At 42.6% G+C, this 24,141-nt stretch overlaps 12 protein-coding genes across 12 annotated transcripts; 4 read left to right on the top strand and 8 right to left on the bottom strand.

The window, feature by feature from the left end:
• The first annotated feature begins 2 nt into the window (after positions 1 to 2).
• Positions 3 to 1,716, top strand: V1516DRAFT_672286 (Brix domain-containing protein). The gene is made up of 2 exons (XM_066921719.1): positions 3 to 61; positions 109 to 1,716. Exons 1-2 carry the CDS (start codon positions 47 to 49, stop codon positions 1,321 to 1,323), a joined length of 1,230 nt encoding a protein of 409 aa, XP_066777769.1. The 5' UTR covers positions 3 to 46; the 3' UTR covers positions 1,324 to 1,716.
• On the bottom strand, positions 1,512 to 4,228 carry V1516DRAFT_672290 (WD40-repeat-containing domain protein). Its single transcript, XM_066921720.1, has 3 exons — positions 3,894 to 4,228; positions 1,724 to 3,833; positions 1,512 to 1,631 (listed from the first exon to the last, which is right to left on the bottom strand). The coding sequence occupies exons 1-2, from the start codon at positions 4,068 to 4,070 to the stop codon at positions 1,761 to 1,763; spliced, it is 2,250 nt and encodes a 749-aa protein (XP_066777770.1). The 5' UTR covers positions 4,071 to 4,228; the 3' UTR covers positions 1,512 to 1,631; positions 1,724 to 1,760.
• Positions 4,229 to 4,761: 533 nt separating this feature from the next.
• V1516DRAFT_695100 (t-SNARE) lies at positions 4,762 to 5,672 on the bottom strand (the record flags this gene model as incomplete). Its single annotated transcript, XM_066923976.1, has 3 exons — positions 4,762 to 4,817; positions 4,863 to 5,145; positions 5,211 to 5,672. The coding sequence occupies 3 exons, from the start codon at positions 5,670 to 5,672 to the stop codon at positions 4,762 to 4,764; spliced, it is 801 nt and encodes a 266-aa protein (XP_066777771.1).
• A 553-nt stretch (positions 5,673 to 6,225) lies between these two features.
• On the bottom strand, positions 6,226 to 7,828 carry V1516DRAFT_672296 (t-SNARE). Its single transcript, XM_066921721.1, has 3 exons — positions 6,971 to 7,828; positions 6,632 to 6,911; positions 6,226 to 6,578 (listed from the first exon to the last, which is right to left on the bottom strand). The coding sequence occupies exons 1-3, from the start codon at positions 7,535 to 7,537 to the stop codon at positions 6,508 to 6,510; spliced, it is 918 nt and encodes a 305-aa protein (XP_066777772.1). The 5' UTR covers positions 7,538 to 7,828; the 3' UTR covers positions 6,226 to 6,507.
• Positions 7,829 to 7,919: 91 nt separating this feature from the next.
• On the bottom strand, positions 7,920 to 9,113 carry V1516DRAFT_234748 (Mss4-like protein). The gene is made up of 2 exons (XM_066918778.1): positions 8,675 to 9,113; positions 7,920 to 8,595 (listed from the first exon to the last, which is right to left on the bottom strand). The coding sequence occupies exons 1-2, from the start codon at positions 8,768 to 8,770 to the stop codon at positions 8,215 to 8,217; spliced, it is 477 nt and encodes a 158-aa protein (XP_066777773.1). The 5' UTR covers positions 8,771 to 9,113; the 3' UTR covers positions 7,920 to 8,214.
• A 23-nt stretch (positions 9,114 to 9,136) lies between these two features.
• Positions 9,137 to 11,889, bottom strand: V1516DRAFT_672302 (P-loop containing nucleoside triphosphate hydrolase protein). The gene is made up of 2 exons (XM_066921722.1): positions 11,556 to 11,889; positions 9,137 to 11,498 (listed from the first exon to the last, which is right to left on the bottom strand). The coding sequence occupies exons 1-2, from the start codon at positions 11,772 to 11,774 to the stop codon at positions 9,381 to 9,383; spliced, it is 2,337 nt and encodes a 778-aa protein (XP_066777774.1). The 5' UTR covers positions 11,775 to 11,889; the 3' UTR covers positions 9,137 to 9,380.
• Positions 11,890 to 12,005: 116 nt separating this feature from the next.
• On the top strand, positions 12,006 to 14,958 carry V1516DRAFT_648663 (uncharacterized protein). Its single transcript, XM_066920221.1, has 3 exons — positions 12,006 to 12,625; positions 12,679 to 13,620; positions 13,664 to 14,958. Exons 1-3 carry the CDS (start codon positions 12,033 to 12,035, stop codon positions 14,889 to 14,891), a joined length of 2,763 nt encoding a protein of 920 aa, XP_066777775.1. The 5' UTR covers positions 12,006 to 12,032; the 3' UTR covers positions 14,892 to 14,958.
• Positions 14,775 to 15,472, bottom strand: V1516DRAFT_672307 (SMX3 core Sm protein-like protein Sm F). Its single transcript, XM_066921723.1, has 2 exons — positions 15,129 to 15,472; positions 14,775 to 15,079 (listed from the first exon to the last, which is right to left on the bottom strand). The coding sequence occupies exons 1-2, from the start codon at positions 15,326 to 15,328 to the stop codon at positions 15,019 to 15,021; spliced, it is 261 nt and encodes an 86-aa protein (XP_066777776.1). The 5' UTR covers positions 15,329 to 15,472; the 3' UTR covers positions 14,775 to 15,018.
• A 62-nt stretch (positions 15,473 to 15,534) lies between these two features.
• Positions 15,535 to 19,115, top strand: V1516DRAFT_648670 (uncharacterized protein). Its single transcript, XM_066920222.1, has 5 exons — positions 15,535 to 15,740; positions 15,826 to 15,903; positions 15,965 to 16,144; positions 16,203 to 16,319; positions 16,371 to 19,115. The coding sequence occupies exons 1-5, from the start codon at positions 15,717 to 15,719 to the stop codon at positions 19,005 to 19,007; spliced, it is 3,036 nt and encodes a 1,011-aa protein (XP_066777777.1). The 5' UTR covers positions 15,535 to 15,716; the 3' UTR covers positions 19,008 to 19,115.
• On the bottom strand, positions 19,107 to 19,727 carry V1516DRAFT_684591 (uncharacterized protein; the record flags this gene model as incomplete). Its single annotated transcript, XM_066923567.1, has 1 exon — positions 19,107 to 19,727. One exon carries the CDS (start codon positions 19,725 to 19,727, stop codon positions 19,107 to 19,109), a length of 621 nt encoding a protein of 206 aa, XP_066777778.1.
• Positions 19,728 to 19,893: 166 nt separating this feature from the next.
• V1516DRAFT_672317 (ras family-domain-containing protein) lies at positions 19,894 to 21,364 on the top strand. Its single transcript, XM_066921724.1, has 7 exons — positions 19,894 to 20,154; positions 20,267 to 20,292; positions 20,369 to 20,427; positions 20,475 to 20,504; positions 20,552 to 20,587; positions 20,655 to 20,748; positions 20,809 to 21,364. The coding sequence occupies exons 1-7, from the start codon at positions 20,111 to 20,113 to the stop codon at positions 21,144 to 21,146; spliced, it is 627 nt and encodes a 208-aa protein (XP_066777779.1). The 5' UTR covers positions 19,894 to 20,110; the 3' UTR covers positions 21,147 to 21,364.
• On the bottom strand, positions 21,121 to 24,121 carry V1516DRAFT_672321 (uncharacterized protein). The gene is made up of 2 exons (XM_066921725.1): positions 22,882 to 24,121; positions 21,121 to 22,831 (listed from the first exon to the last, which is right to left on the bottom strand). The coding sequence occupies exons 1-2, from the start codon at positions 23,791 to 23,793 to the stop codon at positions 21,278 to 21,280; spliced, it is 2,466 nt and encodes an 821-aa protein (XP_066777780.1). The 5' UTR covers positions 23,794 to 24,121; the 3' UTR covers positions 21,121 to 21,277.
• Between the last annotated feature and the right edge of the window lie 20 nt (positions 24,122 to 24,141).

Genomic DNA, 24,141 nt, shown 5'->3' on the forward strand with positions numbered 1-24,141 from the left:
TAGATCATTAACAAGTTAACGTTGAACTCTCCATAATCAGCTTTAAATGGGAAAACAACGAGTGAGTCAAATCATGTATCATAGCAAGAGAGATATTAACAGAGATAGACCAAAAAAAGAACGCATGTTGCCGTTCCGAACCCAGTGGAGGCCGGGATCCCTCAGTCAATGGTACTTCGACTGGGCGGATCCGGAGTTGGTTTGTCGCTTTCGCAGCTTGTAACTGACATGAGAATGGTGATGCAGCCTCATACGGCAATAAAGTTGCGAGAACGGAAAGCCAACAAGTTGAAGGATTATTTAACAATGGCTGGACCGCTTGGAGTCTCTCATTTGCTTGTGTTTGGCAAGACGGAGGCGCAACACTCAACGAATCTGAGAATTGCGCATACTCCACGTGGGCCAACAATTCATTTTCGTGTGCTTGCGTATTCTTTATGTCGAGACCTACGTCGCGCGCAGAAGCACCCGCGAACTCCAACTGCCGAGTCACTGAATACTCCGCCCTTGCTGGTTCTCAACGGGTTCACTTCAAGTGAAGAAAATCAACAAGGTGCACCCAGTTCTGCCGTCGATAAAGCGCCGTTGAAAGTCATGACTGCCATGTTTCAAAATATGTTTCCTGCTATTACGGCGTCTGCGAACGCGGTGCGCAAGATTAAACGAGTCATGCTCGTTAATTTTGATCAATCTTCAGGTGTCGTGGATATTCGGCACTACTTGATTTCCACAAAATCGATTAATCAGAAAGTGAAGATCAAAAAAGAACAGGATTTGGAAATTAAAAGAGAAGAATCCGATTCGGGGGACGAGGTTGATGATAGAGATGGTCGTAATCAGTTTCAAGTTGACTCAGATGAGGCGGATGATTCGGATGATAGTGACGATGATGAGAAAGAAAAATTCCTTCCCTCAGTGCCAGATCTCGATGCTGCAAAGACGAAGATCAATAAACTTCTGCTATTGCAGCAAAAAATCCCTAACATGCGCAGACAAAAAGTCACTGCGCTTTCCAAATCCCGCGACATCGCTGACTACATTACGGGCGATAACAAGGCAGATGAACTACTCGCAGGCATGACGTCCGAATCTGAAGCTGAGGATGATGATATCTACGATGCAGGAGTACTAGACAGTGCTTCTGGTCGGGCTCTACCGAAGAATAGTCAGCAAAAAGCAGTCAAATTGATTGAACTGGGGCCGAGGTTAAAGTTAAAGTTAGTAAAGATTCAAGACGGCTTATGCGAGGGGGATATATTATATCATGCCTACAAATCTGCTGCTGATCGACCGTTGAAGAGACGAAAGAGCAAGCAAAACTGATTGTAGACTTTTCTTCTATAATTTATTTATGTAATATTGCATGTATAGTGGAATCTTTGATCAAAATTAACCGCATTCTCTCAGATACGTTGTGAGAATGCTGTGCTTGGTTGACAGATTCAAGCTAAATCAGTCGAGACAAAAGACTGTAAGTAATAGACCAAGCTACTTATTCAATTTGTATTGTTATGGAATCAAAGTGTATTTATGTCTATAGATTTTTCATTTGTTTTGGTCCCTCGAAAAGATATATAATGAAAGGCTCTACAGCTGAGTACCAGCAACTGCTTGAGCAAAATATAGATGATCTAAATAGAGGATTAGACGAAGGTGATGTAAGTTTCAGAAATACAGCAAGTTTGAACTGCATAATTCTTGTCTACTAATTCTATACACCTACTTAAAAATGAAAACTATCATGAGGATAATTTATTATGCTACATCTTCTTCTTTTTCCTACCGTTTCCCTGGAAATGACCATTTGGAGCATCCAATTTCCCATTAACTTTCCCAGTCGGGGTTCCATTTCCATTCGTAATTCCATTTTGCTTCTCCTTTTCAGTTCCGTTTGGTGTCCCAATGAGATTTTCTATAGCATCGTGTCTACCAATAGACAACCCCTTCCTTTTTCGTTTCGGGATGCGGTTTAAGGGAATGTCACGATTGAAATCGACACTGGCAACCCAGGTCGTTCCCCATAAATAGGCTCTGAGGCCTGGCTCGTCAGTTTCCGAATTAGAAACCGAATCAGATAAATAAACGCCGCAAGCCTTGTCGACAATAAGACTAAATTCTTTCATTAATAGCGTTGAGTTACGACGTGACCAAGGAGTCATAGGCATCGTCGTTGATCCAGCGATTTGAAATTGTAAAACTTTCATTTCCGCAGAAATAACGACTAATGTCGTACTATCTGGTGAAAATGAAAACGAAGTTGCCGCTATAGGAATGCGCGGTAAAGAATGTAAATATTTTCGCTCAGGCCAAGAGTATATGTCAATTTGACCTGATACCGTAGATATAGCAAAATAGCGACCGTCTGGGGAAAACGCAAGGTCTGAAATATTGTGAGCATATGGAACTTGCTCGTCATCTACAAAATTATCTGGCTCTTTAACGTTAAGTTGCTGCAAGTCATCATCCAGTTGCCCCAGTTTGTAAACCCATGTCTCGGACTCGGGCGAAATCAAAACCAAATGCTGGCTTGTTGCATCAAACGCAAGCATCACCGCTCCTTGACTGGACAAAGCCGGGGCGCTGATTTTTTTGACTTTCAAACTGACTTGATCTTTTGAAGATAACAGCAAAAACAGCTTCACCTCAGAAACGGTCGACACTGCAAGGTATTTACCGTCTCGCGCTAATGCTGCATGAGTGATGTTTTCATCGTTGCTGAGAATTAATGAAGCAATTAGTTTTTTGTAACTTCTAGCTTGAGCATCAGGAGATTGTGTAGTGACAGTAACCGATGGAGGAAGTGAAGTAGAGGAAGATGCAGAAGATGTGGATGCAGAAGATGACGAGGTAGGTATTTGGTCGATCTTCCATACTTTGACTTGACTGTCCGACCAAGATGTAGTCAATTTTCGGCTGTCCGTTTGAAAAATTGCTTGTTTTTGCGGAGCAACAGTGATCTTCCGATATGAGCCATCTAGGAAATGGGCTACAGAACTAATCACAATCGACTTTTCAACACCGCCCGAAACAAGCCAGTTCTCAAAAGATGCAGGCGAGGATTGATATATGGCCAAAGCTCGAATATCTTGAGAATGTAGTACTCTGTTGCTTAGACTCGCCCAGCGGCGTAGTTTGGCGTTAACTATCGAATATTGCACAATTTTCCGGTCCACACCCGCGGAGAATATATCGTCACCAGATGCGTTGGCCGCCAGACAGAGAATGTCAGCTTCATGTGCCTGAAATGTCTGTAAAAGCGATGAATGCTTGCCATCCCAAAACTTCACAGCACCAGTGGAATCTCCTGAGACAATAGTGCGGCCATGGTCAAGCACCAGAATTGCCCAAACAAGTGTCTGTTCTTCGGACGATTTGTCAACCCTCATGGCTTGCACAATCCGGCCAATACCTCCAGCGGTTAGTCCAGCGGTAGTTGAATTGGAAGTTCCGGGATCCACAGCCATCCAAATGCGGATTCGACCGTCGGCACATCCTCCGACCACATGGAACTCGTCTTTCCAGGCAATACTAAGGACTCGTGATTTCTGACGCTGCAATATCCGTACTTGCTCCATAACTCCTTGACCACCACCAATATCAACAATAACAACCGATCCGTCATCACAACCGGCCGCAAGCTTCGTTCCATCAGGCGAGACAGCTATTGACCAGATGATTCCCGCGTCGCAGTCATGGTGCCGTATCGGCAATCCAGTTTTCAGATCCCACTCAGTGATTGCCGTTGAACCACCAATCGAAAATAGCCGTAATTTATTATCAAAAGCCGACCATGCCAGTCCTTCAATCGAGCGGTTTCGTCCTCCTTTAATTGTCTGCTTCTTGTTAGCTAGTGTCTTCTCATAAACTCCCCCCGGCACAGCATAGGCGCTTACCAAGTCATGAACCCAACTAAATCTTGGATTCCATATCTCGATATCACCGTTCGCTCGACCAACCGCCAAACGTAGATTTTTCGGAGCGGTTTGAGTTAGATCCGAGCCATGACTAAACGCAAGCGAGGTAATCGAATGCGGTGTGTACTCATGGAATTTACAACGGTAAAAGTCCATTGAAATCAGCTGGCTACCTTCTCAAATGCCAGTTCTACTGACCATTTCTTGTTAACTCTTGCAGTTCTATTAGCTATCTAGAGACCTTACCTGCTTCTAGTAGATTCAGAGCTTCTTGTTTACTAGCTAAATGCACCGGAATGTCTGATTCAATTATCTGTTCTCTGACGCCTCGAAGGTTTCGAAAATCCTACTTAACAAAAAATTTATTGCAGTTGGGACTTCTTACCCTACCCCTATGCTTCCGTCTCGGCCTGATCTACTCTATATTTTACATTTACATATTGAAGATGTATATGGCAAATATAAAATCTTACATACCGTAAAATAATAAATCAATATCTTATTTGATATAAATCAGTTTCAAAACCATAACAAAACCTCACAACAAAAATACGAACACAAAAATCAAACTTCGGAGTACAACAACAATTATCAAAACTCGGAAAGAAAGACGTATTGAACCACAATGAAAAATGTAAAGAGGAAATATAACATAAAACAATCATATAGACCAGACCATTTTAATTGCTCACAAAAAATAGATCCTAGAAAAAGAGAGTAGTACACATCTCGACAGAAAAATCGAATACTTAGAAAGCTGGAGCTAGTCGGACAATATTTAACTTGGCAAAGTTTGCTGGACAGATTATATTTGAGAAAATTACCGCAATCCATAATTTAATTCAATCTATCTGGTACCAAAAACAGCACCAAGAACAACAGCCAAAATAATGCAAATAATAACTATAAAATCAGCAATTTATACTAAAATCAAACAAATATCCATACCAATAATTCCAAAACAAATCCATTTCTTTCTTCGAGCAGCACGAGCGCTTTTGACTGCACCTCGTGTTTCTTCGACTCCCTTGTTGACTTCACGCTCAACCCGCTTGGTAGTGTTGTCGACGGTCTGAACGTCTTGAGCCTGGAGCTGGATCACTTCTTCCATTTCCTTGAACAATTGGAGAAGCTCTGCCATTGTCCGCTCCATCTTCTGAATATCTTTATGGCGGTTTTGAACCTCAGTAAGCGCAGCTCTGGCTTCTCCACGACGATTAGAGTTGAGAAGCTAGCAATATTAGATATATACACTATTTATAAAATTCCATGGATATTTGGAAAAAAACAACATACAGCTTGAGAAAAGATTTGTTGGCCATCTCCATCCTCGATTGCCGATTCGATCTGTTCGTTAGAAGCCTCGGGCATGGCGATCTTGAGCTGCCGTCGATACCGCTCTTTGTACTTTGAGGAGTAGCTGGCCTCGACGGAATGGAACCGACGGACAGATTCTGAAAATGCCGTTCTGACAGAATTTGCCTGAGTGTTTTTGGTAGGATCAGTTTTAGACTTTGAAGCTATGTCAGCGACTCGCGCACGAATAGAATCAGAAAGTGTCGAAGTCTCGGCAACGAGTGAGTCGATTTGCTTCTGGATAAATTGATCTCTGTCAGAATCGATCTCGCTCAGAGAGCGCGTGTGCAGGGTTTCTATCCGTGTGACATTATTGTCGTACTGGTTGATTTGATTTTTTACTTCGTCGATTTCTCGGAAGAATGAGTTCATGTCGTCGGCCGCGCCATTTAGCGTGGTCATCTCATAGGAGTTGCTGAAAGGGAGAAGAGTGAGCATTGCTAGCCATCATTGACGGAAGGAAAAGGAAAAGGAAAAAAGCATAGGTTCCCAGAAAAACCATCTGCAAAACAGTGAAGTCACTTACGAAGTCATGATGACAGATTTTCGTCAGAAATCGAGATATTAAGGGATCACACTGGTATTTCGAGAATTAAGAATCAAGAGCAGCAAGCCAAGAATGTGAATCCGCCTTCAAATCAAAGTCCGGATCAAGTATGATCAAAAGAAAAAGCAAGTCGAAATACAAATACCGATCTGGAGACAGAAGCAAATATCTGGAATGAGATTGAGAAATGAAGAGATTATGTCCGGATAGACAGACAAACACTGCGGGACCCGAAAGAGGCTGTGAGGACCCGGTAAACGCGTTATTACAGAACGCGACAATAACAGAGATTCGCGAGTCAGACAAAAGCTAGACTAAAATCAGTTCAAAACCAATCAAAGAGCAACGCCTTAAATTTGTTTGTTCCTTGATATGTGTCGAATTATTCGTTAGACTAATTTTGAAAACAGACAGAAATTGAACAGAAAATAAACACACAAAAATAGCAGGATTTAACCACAAGTTGCTGCTTTCGGATATTCTCATACTCCTTTTGGAATTTTCAGGGTAATTACCAATTGCGGCCTTCCTGATTCTCTCCTGTGTTGCTGTCGGAGCGTCGTCGCGTAGCTGAGAGGTCAAGAGGTCAGGGGCGAAGCAAGCATTGCTTATATAATCTATATTATGCAAGGTGTATATTAACGATTATGTAATTATTCTCAGTGAACAGCCCAACGCGTTGGCTATCGACTAATTTTTCTTATTATCATTGTATATTTTGATACCGACTGGAACGGCAATCACAATCGCTATGACTAGACCTGAATCTGTGTTAGATAAACTCGCAAAATCCAAGAGGAGTAGAACAGCTTACCAAGAGCAATAGCCCACCACTTCCACTTGCGGGCATTCTTCGCGTGCTCAACAGCTTTACCTGCGTGAACATTTCCTTGTTCCATCTGAGTGAGAGCTTCATGCTGTTGTTCGTCGACAATCTCTAGTTCCTCTCCCTCCTCCTCAAGCATCTTGTTCATCTCTTCGAAGATGTCTCTTAGTTCGAGAATAGTTCGCTCGATTTGCTGGATCTCTTGATTGCGCGCTTGTACTTGCTCTAGGGCAGCCATAGCCTCTCCACGTCTATTAGATTGCTGCAACTATATATTTTTTAAAGTTAATTTTGGACAGCAACGGATCCGGTGAAAAAAGCACTTACGGCCTGAGCGAACACTTGACCTCCCTGTTCATGATTATCCACATAAGCATTCAAATCCGACTCTGAAGCCTGAGGCATAACAATTGCAAGCTGACGTTTAACATTTTCTTTATATCTCCGACGAAACTCTCCTTCCTCTCGCTGATAGTCTAGCATTGCTGCTTTAAAATCAGCTTTGACAGACTCGATCTGGTTCTTCTCTGTTGGATCTCGAGACCGGCGATAGGCTTTCTGGGCGCGTTTCTCGGCAGATCGTATTCGTGCCTTGATATCCTGAGCATCTGCGGACGCAGACGCGGCACGACTGTCGATATTGTGCTGAAGCTCTGTGAGTTCAGAAGAGTCGAGCGTCATGAGGAGTTGTCTTTGGCCGCCAACAATTGCGTCCACCTGGGCTCGATACCGAACAATTGAAGTTCGCAAATCGCTGACCTCGTTCAGAAATGCTTCGAGCTCGGAATCAGAAGACGCATAGCCGGGCACGCGCTGTTGCTTCCCAATGTGAGAAATATCTGTCATTTCATAAGCCTGACCACGGCCAAACGGACCTTCATGAGGATCTGTCATGTTTGAGTACTGAGATTCGTACGCATTAGGAAGCGGTATCTCATACGGATTACTGTGGTTTACGAGATTCTAGTGCAAGTTAATGTAAGGAATTATGCTGTAGTAAATAGGAGTTTACCTGACGATCGTCTTCCATGGTTGTCTTAAACTGTACTATGAGCCTGTTCCGTAACTATGATATGCCGATCTCAACGACAAATCTCACCAAATAGTCGATAATAGTCGATAATAAACAAAAATCACTCAAGTCACTTAATTGTACATTAAATTTACTGATTGAAAAAAGAAATCGACTGTCTTGTCTAGTGAACAACTACACGCTCCTCCTCCAGGGGTACTCAGCCGCGTCCATGCGTGGTCTTTATCTTGGACTTCCCCATTCGGTATATTAACAGTACTGCCACGGGCAGCCAGCATTTATTATAATACTAAATCAAATACTGAGTCTAATTCTGTACTGAATCCAAAGTATTGCTAATCTATTGACCAGTCATAATCTACAGCTCGTCACGAGACGTACAGTCATCGCCCAAATTGCCACATCCAAACAGCTCCTTATGTACAAATTCATACAATCCTGACAGCAAACTCCGATTTGAAAAATACACATATATACTAATGCCTTTCGTAACAACAAGAACCAGCCAAACCACATTAATACCCAGATATTCGTGAAATCATTTTGCAAGTGCGTGCCGACCACGTTCGACGGCCGGAACATTGTGACGAAAGCTAGTAGCGCCGTCAACCTTTTTGACCCAGGTAAACTTCTCATGAACGTTGATCTCACGGTCTACAAGCATGTATCCTGCTTCCATGAGTGGAAAAGTACGGACTTGGATTTCGTCACCTCGACCTTCATTGCGATGGTACGCGTGCGTGGTGCAGGTACTGCAGAATGTGCAGTGAACCAAATCACCAGACGCTTGATCGGTATAAGTGTACACTCCTGGCGATCCCTTAATAAATCGAACAGCAGAAATAGACGTCAGCAGAATTCCGCAGAAGTCACCTCCTCCAAGAAGTTTGCACGACCGACAATGACACAGCGTGTGTCCCTAAACGCTGTCAGCTATCTCAAGTCAAGAAACATTTGCACTTGCTATATCCCACTGTTACTCTCGCCACTATACTTACTGGTAGTGCCCGGCTTGACGCATTCACAGTCCATTCAAGTTGACCGCAATGGCATCGGCCGTGTAAAGTAATCTCACTCATGTCGGATCTCGGCATTCACGTGCAAAGTAATCTTGAACTATTCTTGAAGATATTCAGTTTGCTTTCAACAACAGACTATACCAATAAGGAGAAGCGACAAATCCAAAACAAATAAATTGAATATTTATAAATCCAGACGAAGGAGTCGAGATTGAATAAGTTCTTTAGGGAAAAGATAACAGAAATCAGAAACGAGAGGATACCAAGAACGGACCCCAGCCTCTATCGAATTTCCTAAGTTGGACAAAATTGGCCAAATTAGACCGGCGGTAAGCGAATTCGGGCCGATATAAGAATAGCCTTTGTTTGCCTCACTGGCAATATTCTAATAATATCTTCCGCTTTTCAGTCGAATATTTGATGAGATTTAACTAAAATAAAATTTTATCTAAATAATTGACTATTAAACTAACCATCTTAATTTTCAGCTATATTTTGTGATTTTAATTTATTTCCAACTACCCCAAAATTACTTTCAAAATATTCGCGGCCCACTTAATTAAGGTAGAAGACCCACTTGGCTACACGAGCAAGCGAGAACCAATATCCTATTTTGCCATCCAACCCACTACTTTGCCCTGTGCGATAACAAAACTTACTTATCTGTTTTTAAGATGGATAAGTTTCATGTGTATCGGCTTTTCGATTTGCTCTCTTTTACAGCTTTTGTGCGTTTCCTTGCACGTTCTTCCGCGACCTGCAATTTCTGCATTACGCGTTCAAGACTCATTTTCACGTCTCCTTTCTTAAACGTGCGGAGGTCGAAATAAGCCGGCGCAATCTCGAACAGCCATTCTGGTCGGATACTAGTCACAGTCCGAATGTAATTTTTGGTGGTCAATACAAATTCATTGTAAATCAACCACTCACTGTCCTTTTCTAGAACGGTAGACGGGTGTAGAAGCACATCCTGGTTATCTTTCACTGTAACATAATGTTTGCCCTGTGAGCTTTTCTTCGCTACTTGCATGAAAAACCCATTCGTCAAGGCCTTGCGGATATTAATGTAATAATTAGGATCATCATGCGGTGTGCTCATGAGATCAAGATCATTCCGTTCCATCAAACGTTGCAGCTGCTTCCGCACGCTATCTGCAGATTGTAATGACCTGTACGAAAGAAAGTGATCAAAACACCATTGCGCTGGATTATATTGTGCCTCAGGCGACTTGAATGCATGGTATACGTTTAGTAACGTTAGATGATCGCCGTCTATATGCTTAAACAACATCTTCATCTCATCCGCTTTCTTTCGTGCGTTGTTTGGACGTACAAATACACTTGGAACTGATAACAAGGCGGTCAGAGATAGTATTTCATTTGAACAATAATACTCTGGAGAAGTGATCAGCATCACGGCAAGCATCGGATCAAGCGGGAACTCAGATGCAAGACGGCCTAACGCCGTTAGATCTCCATCGTCGTTCAAACATGCCAGATAATTCAGCTCTTCTAACGCTCTCATCATCGTCTCTGGAGCAGGAGGATCCATGAAATCGAAATGAACTAGATCATCAATCCCTAATTTCTTCAGCTCAAGCACTGTCGACGATAGATTACTCCGTAAAATTTCCGGATAGCTCTGCTCGTTCAATTCCTTCTTGAAAGCTTCTTCTGTATATAACCGGAAACATTTACCAGGCCGTGTACGACCCGCACGGCCTGCTCGCTGTTGAGCGGATGCCTTGGAAATCGGAGCAACAAGTAGGGACTCAACTCGGATGCGCGGATTATATACTTTCTGCTTGGAGAATCCAGGATCAATCACATACACTATTCCATCAATAGTAAGCGATGTTTCTGCAATATTTGTTGATATCACAATTTTACGACCTGGAGGCCCTCCTTTAACTTTCGGACCTGGAGCTGGCTCAAAAATCTTTTGTTGCTGTTGTGGGGGCAGGGAACCATATAATGGATACACTGACAGGTACCCGCATTCAGTTTCTCGGACTAACTCATCTGCCTCAAGTGAAATTTTCCGACATGCGTCTTCGATTTCTTCCTCACCGGTCAAAAATAACAGAATATCTCCCGGAGCTTCAGTAGCATGGATCTGCAACACGGTTTGTATAGCGGTTTCTAGATAATCGCGTTGATATTCAGGAGTGTAAAAGATCTCCACAGGATGAGTGCGACCGGGAACTGCAAGAAGAGGAGCATCATGAAAATATTTTTGAAACTTCTGTGCATCAAGCGTAGCAGACATTATAATGATCTTTAGATCCGAGCGTCGAAGTGCGATTTCCTTTAGGAGGCCCATCAAAATATCTGTTGCTAGAGTTCGTTCATGCGCCTCATCAAGCATAATACAGCTGTACCGTTTTAGATCAGGATCATTCATGGCCTCCCGAAGAAGCATACCGTCGGTCATGTACTTGAGAATAGTTTTTGGCGAAGTGTTGTCTTCAAACCGAATACTGTAACCAACTTCTTCGCCCAAACTCACGTCAAGTTCGTCAGCAACTCTTTTGGCAACCGACATAGCAGCGACTCGTCTAGGTTGAGTACATGCCACCTGTTTGCCGCTTAGTTGGGGAAGATCATCATACAGAACGTACTGGGGAATTTGGGTCGTTTTGCCGGATCCAGTTTCACCGACGAAAACTAGAATCTGAGTAGAATGATACAAACGAAGAAACTCTTCTCGCTGCTGAAATACGGGAAGATCCCGACGCTTCTTCAGGATATCAAAATATTTTTGTGTAAATTTTCGACCTGTAAACGGATTTTCAGGTCCATCCTATATTCATCCTGTTGGTCCTAGAAATATCTTGAAAGCACTTCACTTATTACGTACCTCTGCCTTTATTGCCATTTCTGCTGTCGTTTCATGAGGTATAAACTCTGCAAATGGACCATTATCTACTTCATTCCTAGTTTCTATTCGTTTGTACGGTCCGGTCTTATTAGCGAGGCTACCATCCTCTTCGTTGCTGTCTAAATGTGCGAGATAGGGATTTTTCATCTCTTGCTCTGTTTTCTGACGTTTTCCGCGGCGAATTTGTTCGTCAAACATGCCAATCTGTCTAATCAATCGATAGTAATCTTATTCGAATTGCCTATTTATTGCGATGAATCCTCAGATTCGTTTCAGATCATACAAGAAGAGCCAATTTTGTCAAAAAAATATTTTGTACTGCTCCCTTTGATGATCTGCTCGAGCATAATCAAACTCCCAGTAACATCACGTGAGTTATTAGTATTTGGACTTCTGATCTAATAGTCTTGTCAACTCGATTTTAGTAATTGATCTTTGTGCTATGGTTGTTTTATAATGCAGCTGGAAGTTGGAAAAAGAATTGAAAAGGTATCAGAGATACTGACAGAAGCAGCGAGAATCCGTGCAATAGATTCCGGTCCGCCCCTAGTGGTTCAACTTAGCCAGGTTATTTCGGCCGAAGCCATCTTTGAAGAGACAGAGGACCCAGTACTGTTTTTAGCGGAATTTTTGGTCGAATTATTGACCGAACTGCACGAAGCAACTAAGATTGATCGTAAAACTAGACCAGAATTATTTTCAATTGCTTTAGGCGATCTTCAGAAGGTCACGGCGCTTGTTGATCTTCTCATTATAGAATGTGTCTATCCTTCATTGTCCCCTGGAGTTGGCATTCCTCTGGAAAAGAGAGTAAAAAATTATTCCAAGAGAAAATCAAAGAATATTAAGGGAAATAATCTCGTTCTGGTGATTGTAGAGAAAACCCTTCTTGATATTGTTGAATATGACGGTGATCTCGGTGACGTTATCATGGGTGGTCAATATGTTACTGATATAATTTCCATATTAGTGGAACTCGGTTATGGTCCCGTTTACAAATTGGAAAAATCTCTGTTTTATCGAGAAAAGTTGGTCAAATTCATAGATCGGTAGGTTCTGAATTGATATGTCTGGATTGTGCTCACATGCTCATTCATCGAAGTCTACAAACTTTTAGTATTCTGACGTATTTCTCAATTTTGCTGTCGCCGAATTCTCCGTCGTGGTTCATGGCGGTAATATCCCGGGTTCTCGCAAATATTCCTCTAAATCGAAAAGATGGCGTGCAATCGTTAATAGAGTTTGTTGGTGGACTGCGAGACGACGACCAAATATCTGTCGAGAAACTGGAACGAGCTGCAAGGATCTTCTGCAGTGTTCCCAAAGATTGCAAGCCGCAAACATACTTTGAGATCGTGGGATCTCAGTTTTTAGAAATTATAGATCATCCTAGTCAGACTATACTGGAAACAGCTTGCGTGGAGGTTGTTTCTCATATGTATAGATTGCGACCACGCGTAGTGATTGATTTTATTTTCAATCCGATTATCAGCTGCTTTGGTACGGAGAAGGGAAAAATCAATACTGCTAATGCTGGGGTTGCTATTGTTACGGATATTGCATTATCAACCGCTTTACTTCGCTTAGCTAGACTAGTTCGTGGTCTTGCACCGGATATCTACGACCAGCTATTAAGTCCAATTGCATTAAATCTGTGGGCTTTACTCTGCTTCCAACGACAGACTAGAAGATCAACAGAAGTTGTCAAAAATTTAATCGTTGTATATATCAAATTTTCAGATCCTGTTTCGCGGATCTCATTATTGATCGACAATGCGTTCTTTAGCGGTGCAGAATGGAGATTTGCAGATGGCGAAACTGGACAGGTAGAATTGAGAAAGACTAGCCACACATATAGTGAGCTTTCACGGTTGAATCTTGAATTTGGATTGGACACTGTTGAAAGCGTAGATATTGTTGATCTACGCGTGGAACTCTTGCTAGAACTTTTTGAACATCTTGATCGCGCAGCTATGAAGACCGAGTTCATCAAGACTTTAAGGAGGTGGCTGGCGAAACGAAAAGACAGTTCGGAACCACTTAGGTATGTGCATATGACGAAGATATTTTTTTACTCACCTTATTAGTTTAATTCTTGATATTCGGATACTCGAGGGCATTTTAGACAAACACAAGACAGAATTAGTAAAATCACCGTCGGAGATCATTCACTTGGTCTCTGGCATTTTAGAGGATTATATCGATTCACTTGAGAAATCACAAAGAACAGAAACGGGCCCTGTATCTGAAATACTGTCGCATATTGTGCATTCTGCGTCCGACAGTGATGACGAAGAGGATTACGGCGATGCAAATACCAAAGCGAGTAGCGAAGCAGCTGTAGTAGCATTATCTCTACTTACGGCAGTTATAACAGAGTCCATGATCGGTAGCTCAAAGCTGAGCGAGCAAGATCAAGCGATCATCAGCTCATTTGGAGATTCATTAAAGTATATTGCACAATATGGCACAAAGGCTGTATCGACTTCGGCTTCGATGCTGGCTATTCTACTGGATGAAACTGAAATTCCTGTTGACAAATCAGTCTCTCATCTGAGCCAGTCTCAGATGAAGTATCAAACGGCACTCGCTGATTTGCAGGATCCGTTGGTACCCGTTCGTGCACAAGGCTTGACAGTTTTGCGATCGCTAGTTCAAGAAAAGGACTCAGTGATCAATCCAGACAAGGTTTTACAGACATATCTCTCGACATTAAATGATGAAGACTCTTTTATATATCTCAACAGCATAAAAGGGCTGCAAGCTTTAACTGATATTTTCGGGGTCAGAATAATCAAGAAATTGGTTTTTGAATATTGTAAAGATGTATTGAGCTTGGACGAACGACTCCGAATTGGTGAAGCATTGATCCGGACTACAAGTCGACTTGGAGAAGCTCTAACTGCTGGTACCGGTGATATTATCATGTCTGGATTGCTAGATATTGTTAGAACTAGAGAGAATGATACTCGACTTCGCGCGTCTGCGCTGAGTATTATGGGAATGGCATGCGAGGTCAATCCATTGGGAGTCGCGTCTTGGGTTAAGCTTGGAGTTGAGTGTTCGCTTGGAATTTTAACTTTTGAGAAAACGGAGGATAAAATTTCGCTCAGACGAGCAGCCGTTGTTCTACTTGGCTCGTTACTGAAGGGATTGAACGATCTCAATCAATTCCCTCGTGATACTGCAAAAGATACGGTTCGGACTATTCGATATATAAGAACAATGGATCAAGACGCGCTTGTGCGGGTTCAATGTGGAAACGTCTTGGATATTCTTTCAGACGCTTTGACGGAAAAGCTCAATCTAGGCTGAGCATGATTTTGTAAATAATGTAATATAGATATTGATCTGATTTAATGTACAAAAAGGTGATCTTCTGTCTATCGTAATTCGTATCTCGCCTCTTGGATTGCAGTTGCATTCACTCTGTAAGTTTCTCTTAATCCTGCATATCTTCATCCTCCTTCAACGCGGAGCCAACCCAGAGTACATTATTACACCTGTATAGATAGATTAGTAGGAACAACCAAACAACACGAAAAACCATACCTAATCATAATTTCGCCTAAAGCGCCCTTATCCTCGCCGTCAACAAATTCAACCGCGTTATCTAACTGCAAGTTCATATACGAATCGACCGAAATCAAAATCCCTTTGTATTCAGTTTTACCCCATTTTAGTCTCACTACCACGTCTTTACCGGTGAGATCGTGCAAGTATGGTTTCGGATTGATAGGAGTAAGCTCCATCTTGTTAATCTTCTTACTGACCCACGTAAGTTAAATCTCCAGGACTCACCGACGACATTTAAAAAAATCAAAACTTTGAAGAAGAATACCGCAATTCCTGTCCAAATCAGAAACTTGGTTGGAGCTTCAGCGATTCTATAATCTACTGGTAGTTCAAAATTGCTACACGTCTTCCCAAATGTACGTCAGGTGATCACGATGATCATCTGTGCGTGCTCAGCTCTGTTATCTTGAAAGTATTCCATTTCCGGAGTAACAAGCAGGATATTTTTGGTTTGGATCGCGCAATACCTGAAAACATCGCAATATTCTGTGAAAGTTTGGACTGATAAGTGAGAAAGATATCCAGATTTGCTCGATTTACGCAAATTTATTGGAAAATCAGCTTATGGACAACATGTCTCTCACGCAGGTATGTATCGCACTGTCGGGCCTAATTATTCTTTTTTCACGAAATTCAAATCAAGTGACAAGGACTAACAAATGAATAACAAAAGTGGAGACAGTTTAATTTTTTTGATTCGATTCCAATTCGTGATCCTTCAGTTGCCGATGAAGATGGCCCATTGTATTCGGTATAGTTGTGCATAGTCTGTCTTGGGTTCTCAAAAATTGTTTGCTAATGCATTTTGCAAGGATACCAATGTTTCTGCTGTGTGTTCAGGTTCAGGAATGCTATATCTGGGTACCTCAGATGGCTTTGTCAAGATAGTATCCAGATCATTGAAACTGCAGGTTTCATTTACTGCACACGAGAAAATGGAGATTTCATACATGGAGCAGATCGAGGGAACCCCGATTTTGATTACCGTTGCTGTAAGTTATTCAGCTTTATCCTTGGCCTCTCTTTGGAAGAAATATTCTGATAATAAAGGAATCCGAGACCGTGGAACCGCAAATTAAATTTTGGATGCTCGATACACCAGATAAAAAGTCACAGGGCCCGAAATGTAACAGCACGATCACAGTACATATGAAGAAGATCTGGGAGGTAAATAAAGCTTTTGGCTATCTAAAATCGAGTAGTTCTTAACTTATTCAGATTACCGCGATTGCATTTGCAGACGACCTCTCCGGCATTGCCGTCGGTCTGCAAGATGGGCATGTTGTTTTGATCAAGGGAGATATTATGCATGACAAGGGACTCAAGCAAAAAATAATTTACGAAAGTCCAGTACCTGTCACAGGCCTAGCTTTTTATGACGCTAGTAAACTATCTTTAATTTATATTGCCACGACGGAGAAAATCCTGACAGTTTACACTTCCGGTAAGAACCAAGGTCATCCCGCCCGCGTATTAGAAGAAAAGGGCTGCACTTCCGGCTGTCTCACTGTTAAGAAGTCTACTGGCGAGATTTTAGTCGCACGAGATGATGCTGTTTATTTTTACACTCCGTATGGGCGTGGTCCGATATATGTTTATGAGGGCCAGAAATCCAGAATTTTTGTTTTCAAGTCATATCTTGCCATTGTGTCTTCTGCAGGTACTGCTACTGATGATGCAGCTCAAAAAACTGTTCGTCGCTTCATGGGAAGTATGGCAAGTATCAGTCCATTTGACACTACGAAATTTACTATATTAGACACTGAAAACCGCTTTATTGCTTATTCTGGACAATTTGTGGATGGAGTTCGGGCTATTTTCTCAGAATGGGGAGATTTATATGTATTAGGAGGCGACGGCCAGTTATATAGGCACCAAGAGCGTGATTTGCAATCAAAGCTGGAAATATTGTACCAACGAAATCTGTATAATCTTGCGCTTACTTTGTCTATGAATGTAGGCGCAGAGGAAAAGCGGATTCTTGGAATTTATAAGAAATATGGTGATTATCTGTATAATAAGGGAGATTTCGATGAAGCCATGGTTCAGTACATCAAGGCCATTGATGGCGGAGAGGCTAGTCAGGTTATTCGCAAGTATTTAGATTCGCAGAGAATTTACAACCTGACATCTTATTTGGAGGAGCTTCATAATCGTGGACTGGCCACTGCTGACCACACGACCTTGCTCCTGAACTGCTATGCTAAATTAAAGGATACTGCCAAGCTGGAGATGTTTATCAAATCGGAAGGAGAAAATCTGAAGTTTGATTTAGATACAGCGATCCAGATGTGCCGGCAAGGTGGATATTATCAGCAAGCGGCATATCTAGCAGAAAAGCATGGCCAAAACGACTTGGTAGTAGATGTGACGTTGCAAGATTTGAATGATTACAAGGGTGGACTTCGATTTCTGAGAAGTTTGGCACCTGAGGATATGTATCACAATCTCTCGCGGTATGGGCGATTGCTACTCCATAATGTTCCAGGAGAAACGACTTCATTGTATATTGACTATTTCACTGGAAAATATGTTCCGCGAAAGATACCTGCTGTGGACGAGGTTGATCGGATTAACTCGATTGCTCCAGATAGGCAATCAGTTAAGTCACCTCCTCCTGCATCAAATTATTTACTTCCTTATGTGAATGGCGAGAGCCGACCAGGATCTGTCGCAGGAACTATAGATGCTGCACCAACAATCATGAGTTCGCTGACTACAAATGTTGGCAAGTTGTCGTCTGCTATGGGAGTCATTGCAGGAACTACAGTAGCTCCATCTGTTAGTAATGTTACTGCAGTGCTGGAGTCAAATGCATTATTGGAGGTGCCAGTGTACAAGCCACCGAAGCCACGAACGGTGTTTGCTACCTTTTTAGATCAGCCGGATGAGTTTATTGTTTTTCTAGAGGCTTGCATTGCGCAGCAGCGCATCGTGGGAAGTCAAGAGAGCGAAGCCATTGATTTATATACCACATTGTTTGAGATGTATCTGCAAAAGGCAGGTGACAGTGCTACGGAGGTTGGACGAAACAAATGGCAGGAGAGAACAAAGGAGCTGATAGCGAGTGAGCATGTCCCGATTGATCCATCTAACGTGTTACTGCTTTCGCATTTGTATTCGTTCCGGGAGGGCTCTATTCTTGAGCGAGAAAAGGAGAATCTGTATATAGATATCTTTCGCTCTTATGTGGCAGTGAGTGATACGGTAGCGGCGATAGAGACCTTGCATAAGTACGGTGATATGGAACCTGAGTTGTATCCTCTTGCATTATCATACTTCACATCCTCGCCTGAAGTGATGTCAGTTGCATCTGATGAGTTAACTCATGTATTGAAGAAAATCCAGGAAGAAGGGATTATGGCACCTCTGCAAGTGATACAAGCTTTAAGTGTGAATGCGGTGGCCACAGTTGGGATAGTGAAAGGATATCTCTCTGGGATTATCGAAAATGAGAAGAAGGAAATTGATATGAACCGTAAGCTGACGGAGTCATATCGACTGGAGACGAAGATGAAGCTATCTGAGATCCGAGAGCTGGAGACGGAAGCGAAGGTATTTCAAGCAACACGTTGCGCGAGCTGTGGAGCAGCTTTGGATTTACCGACAGTTCATTTCATGTGTAAGCATTCGTATCATCGACGTTGTCTGAACGAGGTTAATGAGAACACTGAGTGCCCGCAGTGTGCGCCGAACAATGCTACGATCCGGGCAATTAGGCGCGCACAGGACGAGATGGCAGACCGGCACGATGTGTTCAAGCAAAGCTTGGACGAGAGTGAAACCAAGTTCAAGGTAATCAGCGAATTTTTTGGCAAGGGTGTGATGGAACAGGTCGAGTATTTAGTCCAGTGATATATATATATTTATATATTTAGAAATGAAATAATCTGATTGAGGGCGTTGGATATGTATGGGCAAATGCAAATGAATATAGATGGGGATTGTGAGTGATTAAGGGGGTAGAACTGTAACTTTATTTGAATCCTCATCCTCATTTGAATCTGATTGAGATGCTGAATCGGAGGAATCTGGAGGAGGTGGAGGCTTGTAGGAAATAGTAGATATAGACTGGGCGCGGTTTCCACGCGTGCGGCCGCGACCATGACCGTGCTCATTACTGCTAACATTTCCAGACCTGCGATTGCCACGAGCAGCTCTGCGCATTGATGAGACAAATTTTGGCTGTTTTCGAATGACTGAGTGGGCGAGGTTGCGCTGGACGCCAATCCGACGCTCGATTAGATTTAAAAAGTTGTAGTCACGGTCTGCGATTTGTTGTCTGTTGAGATCTTCTTGAGAAGGATTTGCTTCCGCTTTAATATTTGAATCGCCGCTAGAAGAAGTAGATGAAGATATAAGATCTCTATCGTTCGAATAGCCTCGAGGGCCTAACAACGATTCTCGAGAAATATAGCGAAGGACAACGTCGTCCAAGTCTGCCATGCCAGTACATTTCGCCTCTACTTTATGCTTTTTGCAGCATAAAACAGAACAATAGGGCTTAGCACAGGCAGGACATTTGTATGCTGGATCGCTTTTGGAACATATTGAGCATGTTGCATCTATCTGCATTTGGATAATCCGACCGGAACACTTCCTTCTAATTCTGAATATTAGACGGTGAAATAAAATACTAAATAGGAAGTAGTTATGTCCCAAGTCAGAGCACAAACACCTCGGAATGTCGTGACAGGCCAGAACCCGTTCAGCTGCGTCTCCAGATATAGCTTTGGGGGCAGATTGAGATTGGCCACTGATTACATAAGGTTGATATTCCTATTTGCATTGCTATTGGTATCAGTATTGATATTGATTCTGAGATTGGAGAATAGTAAGATCACTAAGTACTGAAAGATAAAAACGGATCCATTCTGTAGTTAAGCTCTATAGCTGCAGTTGGCTTGACCTTACATAAAGTATCATCTATATTATACACATACCTGTCCAATATTACAATGTCTGGATCGCAGTCGCTTTCAAATCCTATGAAGAAATACAAGTAAGTGATGGCTGCGGTGAGGTGTGGTCGTGTGCTGGCAGGCTATCTGTCTGGCGCGTTGGACATCTTCTCAAGCCAGGAAGACTGAATGCACTGATATTGACTAGACAAGACTAGTATTTCTTGGAGAACAAAGTGGTGCGTATTGCAATTGCTTACCAATGGATTTAGCCAGCTGTGAGTTTATGCGATGCCATTACTAATTCTTATTTAGTCGGGAAAACATCGCTAATAACGCGGTTTATGTACGACTCGTTTGACTCTCAATACGCGGTACGAAGAATTCATGAAGAATTTCTCGAAGTAACTAACGCCGCTAGGCCACCATCGGCATCGATTTTCTTTCAAAGGTATACTTCTTGCATGCTTCTCAATATATATTATCTAATATCTCTAGACGATGTATTTAGAAGACCGTACGGTTCGATTGCAGGTATGTTTGATCGCGTTTAACCTTCTCTGTTCCGACCAATGCTAACGTTATTCTTTCTGTCTTCTAGTTGTGGGATACAGCAGGTCAGGAACGATTTCGAAGTTTGATTCCTTCGTATATCCGAGACTCGACTGTTGCGGTCATTGTCTACGATGTCACCAGTAAGCGTTTGAGAAATTCACTTTTTTGAGACCTTATATTTGCTAATTCTCAAAACACAGATCGTAACTCGTTCATAAATACCTCTAAATGGATTGACGATGTCCGTGCCGAGCGGGGCAACGACGTCATTATTGTGCTTGTTGGCAACAAAACTGATTTGAATGACAAACGTCAGGTTACGACGGAGGAAGGAGAGAAAAAAGCTAAAGAAATCAAAGTAATGTTCATAGAAACCAGCGCAAAAGCGGGCCACAACGTCAAGACCTTGTTCCGACGGATCGCTCAGGCGCTCCCGGGAATGGAAGCTTCACCTGAAGAAGCCAATCAGGCACAAATGATCGACGTTAATATCGACTCGAACCAAAACGCATCTAATGAAGGTGGCTGTTCTTGCTAATCTTTAATTGTTCTTGTCTTGTACGTTTGTTACCTTTTATTCCGCCGCGCTCTTGGTTTTGTTGTATAATAGTAAAACTTCCATTTCAATTCTGAATCATCTAGCACTTCTTCATCCAAGTTCCTCTTAGTTTACACACTATTTCTACTGCAGCTACTACTGTCATCCGAATCTCTCCGACCAGATCCCTTCATCTCGTCAGATTCAAAATAGTCGTGCTTTTCTCTTGTTTCCGGCTTGATTTCAAATCGAACTCGGGCATGTCGCGCAACCCGTGACTCATCTTGTGCATCGTGTCGACGCGATAAGCTCGTCGTTGGACTAGAGGTATGAGTGCATTCCCTAACGGGTTCAAAAGGATTTTCATGTAAATGCGGAAGTACAAGTGGTCGAGGGACATTGAATATCATTGTGGGATCGTTCACATGTCCTGATGCAGCCTCTTCTTCTCCATGGCGCCGCCGGAATAATCCAATCGCCTTATTCACCGCAGCAAACTTTAGTGAATATGAGACAACACCATATCGGACGCCTGCAAACAGCACTATCAAACCCCAAATCCCAAGAAAAACTCCTGCAAAATAAAGTTCAATCCGAATCCCCTTGCGATACACGCACTCAACTGTCTCTAGAGCCGACAATATCGTCTCCGTTGTCTCCGCCGATAAACTTTCGATTGCCGCATCGTTCAAAGAGGATGTGTTGCTTGTAGAATTGATAGTGCTACTTGTCTTGATCGTGCTGCTGCTGCTAGTGCTGTTGCTAACAGTACTATTGCTAGAACTATTGGTGACAGAAAGAAGAGCGCTAGTCAAGAGAGTCTCATTGACCCGTGGTAAACTAATATGTGCATTGTCATAAGCCCACGTCAACCCCTTCTCGATTCCAGCTATTTTCAAAAATATCAAACAATTCAGCACGTCCACCACTGTATCATACAGTACTGTATCTCCGAACACATCGTTCAATACCTGCATTGTTTCATCGACAAATGTGTTTAGTGTATTATTCACACTCGAAGTTGCTGACAAAACCCAGGTAAATAGCTCGTCATTAATATTGTTTTCCGTGGTATTTAATGCCATGTTAGTGCTGTCCGCCCACTCCACAGCTTTGTCTTCAACAGTGTTCACAACCACCCCCGCAAATTCGCCAACTTGCTGCGCCAGTTCAGGAGAAGCTGTATGTAACTTGTTGACTACAATTAATTGCAATATCGCTCCGATCAGACTCGCAACTCCCAAACTAAACACTACTAGAACGGGAGGGTACGTTATATATGCCAAGAACCAGCGCAACAATACTTGCTTCTTAACGGATTTTAATGGCCGGCTCACATATAACCCCAAAAAATTCGACCACGGGCTAGTGCCCACCATGAATGTATCGATAGGATCAAGATTCCGATCCGTCCGTCGAAGCGATCGCGATAACAAGTAAACCCTCTGTCGTAGCTTTTTCCAGCCGCGCATATCAAGGTATCCCATGGGAAAAAGTGCAATGACTGCTACTACGGACAGGCCAATTACTATCGACTTCACTAAACCGTGTATAAGACTTGTTAGCTCGTCAAAAAAATCCTCAATAATAGGGTCACTCGAACAAAATGTCAACTCTTCTTTGGCGGGAACAGAAAGTACTGAACGATCAAAAGTGTAATTAGAGTAGTTGTCGTCTATAAGAGTCTGCTGAACGTCAGTCTTCGCTCATTATATGGATACAGACTAAAAGTTACCTTCAATTTTTCGAAGGGATATCTTATCACAGATTCAGTTGCGTTTTTCACTTCGTCAAAATCTGGTAGATTGTCTCGCAACTCTTCAAGACTGGCGTTAATGTCAGGATCAATTGTGATATTGACTGTAGGAATTTCAAGAGTTGGCCAGTCAACTGAACCATCAGTAAGAAGATTCGCAATAGACTCGATTGTACTCTCCACGCCAGACAAGGCACTATTGAACGTGTCGACAACACTATTTATTTCTTCATTAATCGAAGTGGCAGATGAATTAACAAAAGAAATGATCGACTCGGTGGCATTGATGACCACGTTTGCAGCACCGTTGATAACAAGCGTGATGAGGCAGGTATATGTAGACGTGAGCATCTCGATCACAAACACAATGATCTCTTCGACGCCTACAATAAGCAAATCTAATACCTCATTCAAGGCCTCAACGGCTGTCTCCACGCTGGACGCAATAAGCTCATTGCTAGCAGTCGATATGTAGTATGGGGTCGAGACAAGACTGCTGCCAGCTACCTCGATCTGTCGACATGCTGATAAAGACTCTTGCTTGGCGGAATCAAGTCCACTGTACAAAGAATTGGAAGAAAGTAGAAGTTTTGCAAGAACAAGAAGCGAGATAACTGTCCAGCGATTAAGCCATACCTGCGAAAGTCTACTAGAGAGTCCTAGGTACGGAGTAGTCCCAGATCCATCTGGAAACGCTGCAGGAGGAATTCTAGACTCGTCATGAGGATGTAAATCGCTCCAGGTGACGGATCTGACATTATAATCATTATGCAATGGATATGTCCGACGTGCTGAGTCGCTGCGGGTTGAGTCTGCAAAAGTGGGAGGAGGAGAGCTGGGGATATCTCGCGAACCTGACGAAAGCGTCCAGTTGTCCCAGGTATTCGTCATAGTAGCGACCAGCGAGTAAAAAGCATGCAGAACAAATAAAATATCGACAAAACAAAATCAGACGAAAGATCCTACCGCAGTATTTCAAGAAATATAACTTGCGAACTCTGCTCGTCTTCAAACTCATCCTGATTCCGATTCTGGTACACCGAGCGGACCTAATACGCGAACCAGCTCGAATAGGCGAAACACGGTGATCCACCCCCCGCTGAAAGTCCCAAAACACCACAAATCAATCATAATCCCGCTTACAATAGTCGAATCAGTGGCTTGTACAACTGCATTTCCTCAAATTCTCTGAACCATAGAAGAGCGAAACACTTAACAGTCTCATGCGATGCCTCAAAA

The sequence above is a fragment of the Lipomyces oligophaga genome (genome assembly GCF_038497815.1).
Source record: "Lipomyces oligophaga strain CBS 7107 unplaced genomic scaffold V1516scaffold_3, whole genome shotgun sequence".
Lineage (NCBI taxonomy): Eukaryota > Fungi > Ascomycota > Lipomycetes > Lipomycetales > Lipomycetaceae > Lipomyces > [Lipomyces] oligophaga.

Bases quoted from the DNA above. Each gene is read 5' to 3' on its own strand.
- V1516DRAFT_672290 (XM_066921720.1), bottom strand. From the start codon at position 4,070: ATGGACTTTTACCGTTGTAAATTCCATGAGTACACACCGCATTCGATT. The intron at 3,834-3,893 runs GTAAGCGCCTAT...AACAAGAAGCAG, and splicing joins TTAGTTGGGTTCATGACTTG to ACAATTAAAGGAGGACGAAA.
- V1516DRAFT_672296 (XM_066921721.1), bottom strand. From the start codon at position 7,537: ATGACAGATCCTCATGAAGGTCCGTTTGGCCGTGGTCAGGCTTATGAA. The intron at 6,912-6,970 runs GTAAGTGCTTTT...AAAAATATATAG, and splicing joins GTCAAGTGTTCGCTCAGGCC to TTGCAGCAATCTAATAGACG. The intron at 6,579-6,631 runs GTAAGCTGTTCT...ACACAGATTCAG, and splicing joins GTGGTGGGCTATTGCTCTTG to GTCTAGTCATAGCGATTGTG.
- V1516DRAFT_234748 (XM_066918778.1), bottom strand. From the start codon at position 8,770: ATGCCGAGATCCGACATGAGTGAGATTACTTTACACGGCCGATGCCAT. The intron at 8,596-8,674 runs GTAAGTATAGTG...GACAGCGTTTAG, and splicing joins CGTCAAGCCGGGCACTACCA to GGACACACGCTGTGTCATTG.
- V1516DRAFT_672302 (XM_066921722.1), bottom strand. From the start codon at position 11,774: ATGTTTGACGAACAAATTCGCCGCGGAAAACGTCAGAAAACAGAGCAA. The intron at 11,499-11,555 runs GTACGTAATAAG...GGATGAATATAG, and splicing joins AAATGGCAATAAAGGCAGAG to GATGGACCTGAAAATCCGTT.
- V1516DRAFT_648663 (XM_066920221.1), top strand. From the start codon at position 12,033: ATGCAGCTGGAAGTTGGAAAAAGAATTGAAAAGGTATCAGAGATACTG. The intron at 12,626-12,678 runs GTAGGTTCTGAA...CATTCATCGAAG, and splicing joins TTGGTCAAATTCATAGATCG to TCTACAAACTTTTAGTATTC. The intron at 13,621-13,663 runs GTATGTGCATAT...TCACCTTATTAG, and splicing joins GACAGTTCGGAACCACTTAG to TTTAATTCTTGATATTCGGA.
- V1516DRAFT_672307 (XM_066921723.1), bottom strand. From the start codon at position 15,328: ATGGAGCTTACTCCTATCAATCCGAAACCATACTTGCACGATCTCACC. The intron at 15,080-15,128 runs GTATGGTTTTTC...CTATCTATACAG, and splicing joins TTAGGCGAAATTATGATTAG to GTGTAATAATGTACTCTGGG.
- V1516DRAFT_648670 (XM_066920222.1), top strand. From the start codon at position 15,717: ATGGACAACATGTCTCTCACGCAG. The intron at 15,741-15,825 runs GTATGTATCGCA...GAATAACAAAAG, and splicing joins ACAACATGTCTCTCACGCAG to TGGAGACAGTTTAATTTTTT. The intron at 15,904-15,964 runs GTATAGTTGTGC...GCATTTTGCAAG, and splicing joins AAGATGGCCCATTGTATTCG to GATACCAATGTTTCTGCTGT.
- V1516DRAFT_672317 (XM_066921724.1), top strand. From the start codon at position 20,111: ATGTCTGGATCGCAGTCGCTTTCAAATCCTATGAAGAAATACAA. The intron at 20,155-20,266 runs GTAAGTGATGGC...TGACTAGACAAG, and splicing joins AATCCTATGAAGAAATACAA to ACTAGTATTTCTTGGAGAAC. The intron at 20,428-20,474 runs GTACGAAGAATT...TAACGCCGCTAG, and splicing joins CGTTTGACTCTCAATACGCG to GCCACCATCGGCATCGATTT.
- V1516DRAFT_672321 (XM_066921725.1), bottom strand. From the start codon at position 23,793: ATGACGAATACCTGGGACAACTGGACGCTTTCGTCAGGTTCGCGAGAT. The intron at 22,832-22,881 runs GTAACTTTTAGT...GACGTTCAGCAG, and splicing joins ATCCCTTCGAAAAATTGAAG to ACTCTTATAGACGACAACTA.